We start from the raw sequence: 9,905 nt of genomic DNA, 5'->3' as shown, positions 1-9,905 counted from the left end.
AGTCGTCCGCGGGGCTGCACGAAGGCAGAACAGAGTCTGGACTGCCCAGGTGGAGCCGGCGCCCCTGCCACCGCCGACCGGCAGGCGCACGGGCACCGCGCCGGGGACCGCACCGCACCGATCCACGCAGGGCAGAACTGAGCCGCAGCCTCGCTCGCCGCCCAGGACCCGCTCGTCACCACCACCTCCGCGGCACCCATGGGGACCAGGAGACTTTAAAGGAGTTTGGGGTTTCGGGAGCAGGGAAATCACGGGTACGAAGAGGCGGTTTGCTTTGCCTTGGAAACGTGTTTTCTTCGTCCGATTGTTTGGACCCTGTGCCGGGTAGGAGGGACAGGGGTCTTTTGGCTGCAAGTGGACCTCGTCACACAACCCACAGCCGCACACATGCACCCCGCACCGGCTTCCCCATCCTCCCCTGGCCTCTTTGTTAGGTTATTTTAGACAGAGCAGCCTCGCCCTGGCGCAGCCAGATTGACTCGGCTGGCAAGGGGGGTGGGGGGGAACAAGAGAACTCAGGGGCAGAGTGCACCTGCCTGTGTGGGCAGGTGTGCCTGAGAGTATGGATGTACGTGCCCGGGCGAGCGTGCAAGCGTGGGATTGGAATTGTGTGCGAAGGTGGGGGTCCGAGTGTGTCGTTGCGAAGGTTTGTCATTGTGTGTGCATGTGACATTATCACACCAGTGTACCAGCCTGTCAGCGTCTGGACTCCCAAGTGTGCAAAATTTTGTTGGTGTCAAGCGAGTGCCTGCGATGTGTGCGATTGTCATTGTGCGAGGCGCTGTCGGGGAGTGTGATCTAGTGTAAAACTGAGGGGTGGGCTGGGGAGGGTGGGGACTGACATGTGAACACAGCTTGCTCCAAGCTCTTCTGGGACCAGAGGCGTCCCTTCCTTCTCCCAGCCCAGCCCTCCGTCCTTTCCCGGGTGTCCTGACTCCCACGCTGCCCCAGCCCACCTGTCCTTCCCACCAGGACCCTGCACGCCCTCCAGCCCTCCTGCCTTTTCTCTTGTGGGAGTTGGACCCGGGTTCCCGTACAGGGTCTGAGACTGTGAGACTGTCCGCGGACCGGTGGCTTCTGTGCCAGTCCTGGCCCCCGGTTGGCAAAGGGCAGTCGGCTGGGACGGTTGACTCGAGGACAGGCGCTCGGGCGGCCAGGTCCCAGGGCCACCGCTCGTCCTGGGGAGGGCCGGGCGCGACTCTGATCGTGTTCTCTGCGTGTCTCCTGTGCTTCTGCAGATCCCTGCTCCTGGCCCTCGCCTCGCCGCCACATTGATGGGCAACCAACTGGACCGCATCACCCACCTCAACTACAGCGAGCTGCCCACCGGGGACCCGTCAGGGATCGAAAAGGACGAGCTGCGGGTCGGGGTCGCTTACTTCTTCTCGGATGAAGAGGAGGACTTGGACGAACGCGGCCAGCCCGACAAGTTCGGCGTGAAGGCACCCCCGGGCTGCGCCCCCTGCCCAGAGAGCCCCAGCCGCCACCACCACCACCACCACCACCACCACCTGCTGCACCAGCTGGTCCTCAACGAAACTCAGTTCTCCGCCTTTCGGGGCCAGGAATGCATCTTTTCCAAAGTGAGCGGCGGCCCGCAAGGCGCCGACCTGAGCGTCTACGCGGTCACCGCCCTGCCGGCACTCTGCGAGCCAGGCGACCTGCTGGAGCTGCTGTGGCTGCAGCCCGCGCCGGAGCCGCCCGCGCCCGCCCCGCACTGGGCCGTGTACGTGGGCGGCGGGCAGATCATCCACTTGTGCCAAGGCGAGATCCGCCAGGACAGCCTGTACGAGGCGGGCGCGGCCAACGTGGGCCGAGTGGTGAATAGCTGGTACCGCTACCGTCCCCTGGTGGCTGAGCTGGTGGTGCAGAACGCCTGCGGCCACCTGGGCCTCAAGAGCGAAGAGATCTGCTGGACGAACTCGGAGAGCTTCGCAGCCTGGTGCCGCTTCGGCAAGCGGGAGTTCAAGGCGGGCGGGGAGGTGCCGGCCGGCACGCAGCCCCCGCAGCAGCAGTACTATCTCAAGGTGCACCTGGCCGACAACAAGGTGCACACGGCCAGGTTTCACAGCCTGGAAGACCTCATCCGCGAGAAGCGCCGCATAGACGCCAGCGGCCGCCTGCGGGTGCTCCAGGAGCTCGCGGACCTCGTGGATGACAAGGAGTAGCAGTCTGGAGGGGGGAGCCGCCCGCCCCTCCGGTCTCCTGGCGCCTTCCCCGCCCCCAGGCTCCAGGCCGGCGATTCACCACCCCCGCTCCCCTGTTAAGGGCAGCCGGCAGCGGCCAGCTCCCCAGGCGGCAGCCTCAGCCTCGCACCTCTCTGGCGATGGCAGAAGTCCCAGGAACTCGCCCGGGGACCCAAAGGGCGGTGCGCGCTCGGCGGAGCTCCCTAAGGGTGGTGATGGTGTTGGGAGACCCAGCGTGCGCTACCCACCTTGGGTTGTAAGTGGGGATTGGATAATGGGCCGAGGGGAGCAGGGACCAGGCCTCCCCCGCGAGTCACTGGTCAGTGACTGACCCTCGATCACTCCTAGAAAAAGGGACCTTCACCGCGCCCCAAACGTGCACACACAAGGCCGGTGGGAGGTGAGCATCGAGTGTGTCAGGGCACCGATCCGCTCCAGTATGGATGTGTCCCCAGACGGCAGGATTTCCAAGAAATCGAGCCTGTCCCTTCTGCACTTGTGAATAATTCCACAAGAGAGCACTTCAGGACGCCAGGTTACCCCGAGGCCGCCCGGGACTCCTCAGCTCTCCAGCCCCGGGTCTCCTGACATTGTTATCCCAGGCTCCGGGCTAAACTACGGTTTGCCTCCCGATCTTTCCACCCAGGGAAGCGAACGCCACTCCCCACCCGCATCCGCCTGTGAGTCTCCCCTGCTGACAGAAGGAATGCCTTCCAGGTCCAGGGAGGTTGAAGGCGCAGCTCTTTTGGTGAGGAGGACCGGTCCCGCCCCCCACCCCGGACAAAGGGAAGGTTCGCCAGGTGTTGGCGAATTGAATTTGTCAAGAGGGTGCTGTTCTCAACCCTAGATGGCTCCCTCCTAGGGCTGCGTTTCCAAAATAACCACATTTTTAAAGGGGTTGGAGGAGAGGGAGGGGAAGACATGGCAACATTCCAGAAACCAGCATTGTTCCAGCACCATAGCCAGTACGTTTGGTTTGGCTTGTCTATAACAGAAATCTCAGAAGGTGGGGAGGTGGAAATAAAGTTTTAAAAGCAGAAAGAGCAGTTTTCCAACTTTGTCAACAAAGCCGATCATGTTGATGTTTTTTATTGACCATTTTAGCAACATGCTAATAAAATTTCAAATTGAAATTTTTATTTTCATGGCTTTAATCCATGATAGCTTAAATACTGGGGGCCATTAAGAGTGGATTTAGCTAAGAGCTTAGCTAACATTGCCTTTTCACTCTATTTTTCTCAAACCTTATGAGAATTCTGTTTTTGAATATTGTGGTTCATTTTTTTTTTTTTTTTTTTTTTTTACTTTAAGGGCAGCCTGAGTAATGGTGGAGTTTTTAATCGGTGTGTATATTGTGATGAATTTCTGTCAGTTAAGGGGTGTACTGGTTCGGTGGAAATTGCTAGCAGGTTCCATGGTGTTAATTTCTCCTTGTTGTATACCATCCCATATTTGCATTGTTTGTTTTCTTCCTTTCCCCTGATCTTCTGAAAAAATGAATGTAGAATTGGTGGCTTTTCTCCCCCGACTCCTGTTTAGCCAGTCCCACAGTTTATTCCTGACTGGAGAGAACTTCAAGGATCAGGAGGAACATATGGTTTTCAAAAAAGTAAGATTGTTTGAAACCCCTTCCTTGGTCAAGGACTTACTAACTTCTCTCCCTGTGCGCAGCCCCCTCTGATTAACTTGTTACTTGACTCAGTGTGTGTTAGACACACCTCCAGCATCTATTTCCCTTTCAAGGGAATTTGTCAAATAACAGTGTTTAGCTAATTGTTGCAAGCAATCACATACTGACAGCTGCGATTTAGTTGGACAGCAAATATTATGGCCAAAGCCAGTTTCTTGGCATTTCAAAAATAATGCAATAAAAATTAGTCAAGTTTAGCTGAGACTGGAAATGCCTTTTTTTTTTTTTTTATGGTAAAATGATTCATCTCTGTTTTGTTTTTTGGTTTTCAGCCTGGATTCATTCCCTGATCTTGAGTCAAAAGGTCAGATCAATGAACTATGAACTAGAGTATTTTTCTTAAGCCTATTGAGTGATTTATTTTTTAAAAAATGTTTAAACGCCTATGCTTTTCTTTCAGCACATACAACAGCAAAACTTTTGTAATAATGAACTTATCTTTGCATGTATGGAGAACTGAAAATCATTTATTTCCCTTATTCCCCTTTCAAATAACAGATGGTGGATCCTAAATCGAAATTCTATATTGTATCTACACAGCCCACATTCTTTACTGTGTCCTACTATATCTTGGCTCTCTGCTGTATTAAATACTATCCTAAGCACTTGTTCAACCAGGACTCCTTCTTGACATTTTGTCTTCCACCTGTCACTCTGAGCGTGGGACTTTAGCAAAAGAAACAATGGTCTTTCACACCTGATACTGAGATATATTTCCTCTGATGGCATAGAATCTGATTTTGCGTCACTAAAACAGAGGAATCGCTTAGCTTGCTACTCTCTGACACTAGTTTAGCAATACAAATGGGTTTGGCAGCCAAACTAGCCCTCATGACAATGTTGGTCTATTAAGGATTGGGTTGATGATACTTCCATAGATTCACAAGAGAAAAACATTAGTTTCAAAGGGAACTTGAAAGGTCTGTATATTCTTCACATTCCTACTGAAATAATTATTACCTATTGGTCAATGTTAATAATAACCAGTGGCAGAATAATTCCAGTCACTGTGCAGCATAAAGAGGCTAATATTTTATGCTGAAAATGTGTCTAGTTTTAGAATGCTCTTAACAATGGGAATGACACCAAGGTGGAGTTTCTCTTAGAAGATGGCACCAGCAGACTTGATTTTTTTTTTAAATGAATATAATATCTCTGGATGTTATCAGAATTACAGAAATTAAGCCAAAAAGCCTCTTGACATTTTAATAGAAGTCGGGAATGTAGTGGCTTTTAGTTTTCTTCGCGAGAACAGAACTTTATAGCAATATTCGCGGTGTTGAGTGTGCCTAAGCTGGTCGTTGGTTCTGTCAGTGATGGGGTTTAGAAGACCCCCATTCTTTCTCCACTTTCAGAAGGTTATTCTGAAGAGCAAATAACTAAAAACAAACAAACAAAAAAAATGAATATTTTTACTTCAAGGAGTGCTTTGTTACATATTTGATAACTAAGAAAAAAGGAGCCTGGAATGGGGAGAAGGGAGACTAGGCATACTTTAAACAAACCAGTCCTAAAACACTGTTATTCCCAAAGTATATCTCTTTGTTTAAAAAAAAAACAAAACTTGTAGAAGATACATGTATTGCATTTATATTTTAAATTAAAAGTATATTAATTAGCCTATATATATAAAGTTCCTCAATATTTAAAAATTTTAAATACCTGTCATGACTGTATTTTATTAACTGAAGCAAAGTTAGAAAACACTTGTGTCAGATTAGAGCATCAAACACAGAGGCAGCTGTAAGTTCAATGCGACCTGATTTTACTAGATTTTCAAAATTTTGATATTTACTTCCTCTTTGTGTTATGTTTCCGTGGTGAACGCCTTTGTTTGAAAATGATTCTTTTTCCAGAAAAGTATGCTATTGGTGTTGTAATCAGTTTATCCTAACCGTCTTCCAATATTACCTTATTGATTATGCAGTGTGTGTGCTTTCAACACCCCTAAGAATTCATTGTCATTGGTATCTAATAAATGTAGCAGGGTCAAATTCCAGTGAAATTGATACTTACTGTGCACACATAATAGAGCTCCCCAATGAACTTTTATCTACTTGTCTATTTTTGAAACCTTCTGCTTTCTCTTTTTTTAAACAAATGAAGAGATGTAGTTAGGTGTGCCTTTCAGACATGATTTGCCACATGCAGAAAGGGACCACAAGTGAAAAACACAGGCTTTCAGGTTTCTGGAAACATCAGGAACTGTGTTTAGAAAATTATTGTCTGAGACCCAACTCAATATTTTTGTTGAGAATTGCTAGCTATTTGGAGAATATATGTAGATATAGATATATATTGACATATTCACAAATGTATGTATACATGTACACATTTATATATATGTGTGCACCTCTGCATATGTGTACACATATATATAAATTTATACATATAGCTAGAAATTGTGAATTCATTTGGAGATAGAGATTTATACACCTACACATGTATGCAAATGATTTAAAATCAAGATGGAGAGTGACTTGAGATCTACACAAACAGGAAGAAAAGTTCCAGGGTGCAAAATAGATAATGAGGAACTGGGACTTCAATGTAGCTCTGCCTAAAATGAAGCATAAAAAAGAAGAAAATGTGGGAGCTGCAGTTAGTCTCACTTTTAGAAGCCTATGTTTCTTGCTTCCCTAAAACTGACAAATACTCAAAGGAAAGCTATAAAGATTAGAAAAGAGAAGACACAAGATGAAGCAGAGGGGTTATGAGATGATAAAATAAGCTAATAAGCTTTTCAGCAGGGGATATCTGTTCTCCATTCTAACTGAAGACAGTCAAGCTAAGATCTTATTTTCTGACCATTTCATGAATTATAAAATCTCCGATTTCCTAACTGACAGGTTGAATGTTTACCTCATCTGAACTTGCAATGTAAGAGATTTAAGCCTGTGAATATGTTAGGGAAAAGGAAAAATAGTCTTCTCTGCTCTTTTTGTAGGTGAGTTTTGTGATTATTGTGTTCATGGACAGCACCCAAATAAACATACTGTGCACTGGGCACATAGTAGCTGCTCAGTAAGTAGAAAACTGGCATTTCTCCACCTTACATTGTTCTCAGTGATACTGATCATTCGGAAAACCAGAAATGCTACCACCTGGCTTGCCGGCTACCATACACACATTGAGTGCGTGTGCGTATGCTCAGTCACTTCAGTCGTGTCCGATTCTGTACAAGCCCATGGACTATAGCCTTCCAGGCTCTTCTGTCCATGGGGATTCTCCAGGCAAGAACACTGGAGTGGGTTGCCATTTCCTTCTCTAGGGGATCTTCCCGACCCAAGGATTGAACCCGCATCTCTTATGTCTCCTGCTTTGGCAGGCTGGTTCTTTACCACTAGTGCCACCTGAGAAGCCTATATTTCTTTCACTGAGATTGGAGGGTTTCCCACCTCAGAGGGCTTCCCTAGTAGCTCAGCCAGTAAAGAATCTGCCTGCTGTGCTGGAGAACTGGGTTCAAACCCTGGATCTGGAAGATCCCCTGGAGAAGGGAATGGCTACACACCTCAGAAAGCTCACAGAAATATAATTTATGAGGCTTAAGGCTGATTTTAGTTAAAGGATATTCTGTATATTATTTGCTTCTAGGAAAAAAAATTATAAATATCAAAGAATCCAAAGAAAAGATTTTCTCCTATCATTTGCTTAGAAAGGGGGAAAGCAAAAATAATTCTGAGAAAAACTTCCACAGCGTCATCTCTCATTTACTTCAAGGAGAGATTTTTCTCACATGAAACCACAAAATCATTCCTTCAGAAGGAAGCTTATTATTGAAGCTCTTGCTAGAAATTTTCTTCAGATGTGCAGGGGGGAAACTTACTAGATTGTTAGTTTAACTCTCTGGGAAAATTAGATTTGATGGAGTTTGGTCATGGGGTACTTTCTAAATAAAAATTACTCATATATTAACATTTCCAAATAATTGCTCTGCCCGTTGGCTTTCATAATCCAATTATTTTTGTTTTTATGTGAACATGAGTTCTGAGCTTAATTTGTTTCAAAGGGGAGAAGCTTGTAAAATATTAGGTGTGGATAGAGCCAATATCCTACATTTTAAGCATAAAATAAATGTTTCAGAAGTTAGTGTGATCTACATTCCATGTTCCAAAAAACAGAAAGGATTGTATAAAGCTACCGCTTCCTTAGGAAATTCTTGCCATCAACCTATAATACAGACATTAATGTTCTGTTCAGGCCACAGTAGAAAATGTGTGGTCTTCTTTATTGTAAGTATTCTGGTATCTGATTTAACAAATACATTATTATTCTAAAATTCAATCTTTTTCCCTCCAACAGTCTTGCAGCATGCCTGTTCTTTGCCCATTGTTTTCAGATTCTCCTGGGAAATGAGCAGCTCTGGCCATGATTTTCTAAATCATCCTCCAGCTTCTAACAGCACATACTTTATTTCATCCTGCCTTCTGCTTCTCAGCGGATGTGTTTGCCCAGGTCTGAGCCAGAAAGTGGCTAAGGTCAAGAATAGGGTTGCCTCATTTTACAAATAAAAATATAGGCCACTCGATTCCTTCTGAATTTCAGGTAAAAGGGGAACAATCATTTTAGTATAGGTATGTTCCATGTACTGTTTGGGATATTGTTGTTATTGTTCAATCCTAAGTCATGTCCAACTCTTTGAGACCCCATCAACTGCAGCACGCCAGGCTTCCCTGTGCTTCACTATCTCCTGGAGTTTGCTCAGACTCAAGTCCGTTGAGTCAGTGATGCCATCCAACCATCTAATCCTCTGCCACCACCTTCTCCTCTTGTCCTCAATCTTTTCCAGAATCAGGGTATTTTCTAATGAGTCTGCTCTTCGGGTCAGGTGGCCAAAGCTGAAGCTTCAGCATCAGTCCTTCCAATGAATATTCAGGTTTGATTTCCTTTAGGATGGAATGGTTTGATCTCCTTACTGTCCAAGGGACTCTCAAGAGTCTTCTCCAATACCGCAGTTCAAAAGCATCAATTTTTCGGCACTCAGCCTTCTTTATGTCCAACTCTCACATCCGTACATGACTACTGGAAAAATAATTATACTAAAATGATCTGTTTATCTGAAATTCAGATGAAGCTGAATATCCAGCATATTTTTTGACAACCCTCCTCAGGGAAGACCTTACCATCTCTAGGAGACCTCTGTAATTTTAGAGCTAACAAACTAAGGATACATCCCCTACTCATATCAAGGAAGTCTTATCAGATAGCTCATGTGTCTTTTAATCTGGCCAAAGCCAGATTCAGGTCCAGAAACTAGTACATAATCCAAGAAAAACCTCAGAAGGAAGAGTTCACAGGGTCCCTAATCATCGAGAGAGTTGACTGTACGAATGGGGATAGGGAAGTGTTTCCTGTGTCTCTATTCTTCTATTCTTTTGATAATAGAACATGGCATCCTTCATGTTGGGTGTGTGATGAATCCTTTCCTAGACACAATCAGAAATATTCTACACCACTGTCTTTAATCGCACCTGCTACTAATCCAGTCTGGGTCCTCACCTTCCACCTGGCTATTTCCTAGCTTCCTCACCTGTCTCCCCCACTGGCTGTTCTGTCCAAACAGCCATGATGTTCTTTCTCAATAGAGACCCGCTGCTCACAAGATGAAGGCCAAGGTCCTAGATGGCAGTCAGGGTGCTCCATGGTCCAATCCCTGTGGACGACCAACTGCATTTCTCTCAACTTGCAGAATTTTACAAAACATGGAGTTTTCATTCATTCTTCCATGACTTTCCATGTTGTTCTCCTTCACCTGATCACCATCCTTGATTTCTGAATGGAAAATCCTTATTCACCCACCCTTCCTGGCCTATCTCCAAACTACCCCAGCATAATTTTGGTCATTTCCTTTGTTCCCAATGAATTTGCCTACACCTCCCCCAGACTCACCTCTACTGCAAATATTGTTTACACTTGTCTCTCCCTACACTGAACTCTGATGGAGTAATCTGGGGACTTACTCATTCTTGCAACTGTAAAGTTAAGTCAAGCTTTTGCAATAGATGCTCAGTTAGCGCCTACTGAATAAA

General features: G+C 46.1%; 1 protein-coding gene across 1 annotated transcript; it reads left to right on the top strand.

Annotated features, from left to right (window-relative positions):
* The first annotated feature begins 1,274 nt into the window (after positions 1-1,274).
* Positions 1,275-4,490, top strand: LRATD1 (LRAT domain containing 1). The gene has a single exon (XM_061433271.1). The coding sequence runs from the start codon at positions 1,275-1,277 to the stop codon at positions 2,166-2,168; it is 894 nt and encodes a 297-aa protein (XP_061289255.1). The 3' UTR covers positions 2,169-4,490.
* The last annotated feature ends 5,415 nt before the right edge of the window (positions 4,491-9,905 follow it).

This window comes from Bos javanicus, chromosome 11 (genome assembly GCF_032452875.1).
Source record: "Bos javanicus breed banteng chromosome 11, ARS-OSU_banteng_1.0, whole genome shotgun sequence".
Lineage (NCBI taxonomy): Eukaryota > Metazoa > Chordata > Mammalia > Artiodactyla > Bovidae > Bos > Bos javanicus.
This window is presented reverse-complemented; position numbering and strand designations above follow the sequence as displayed.

What these genes read in the sequence shown, in the direction of transcription:
- LRATD1 (XM_061433271.1), top strand. Translation starts at nt 1,275, where the DNA reads ATGGGCAACCAACTGGACCGCATCACCCACCTCAACTACAGCGAGCTG.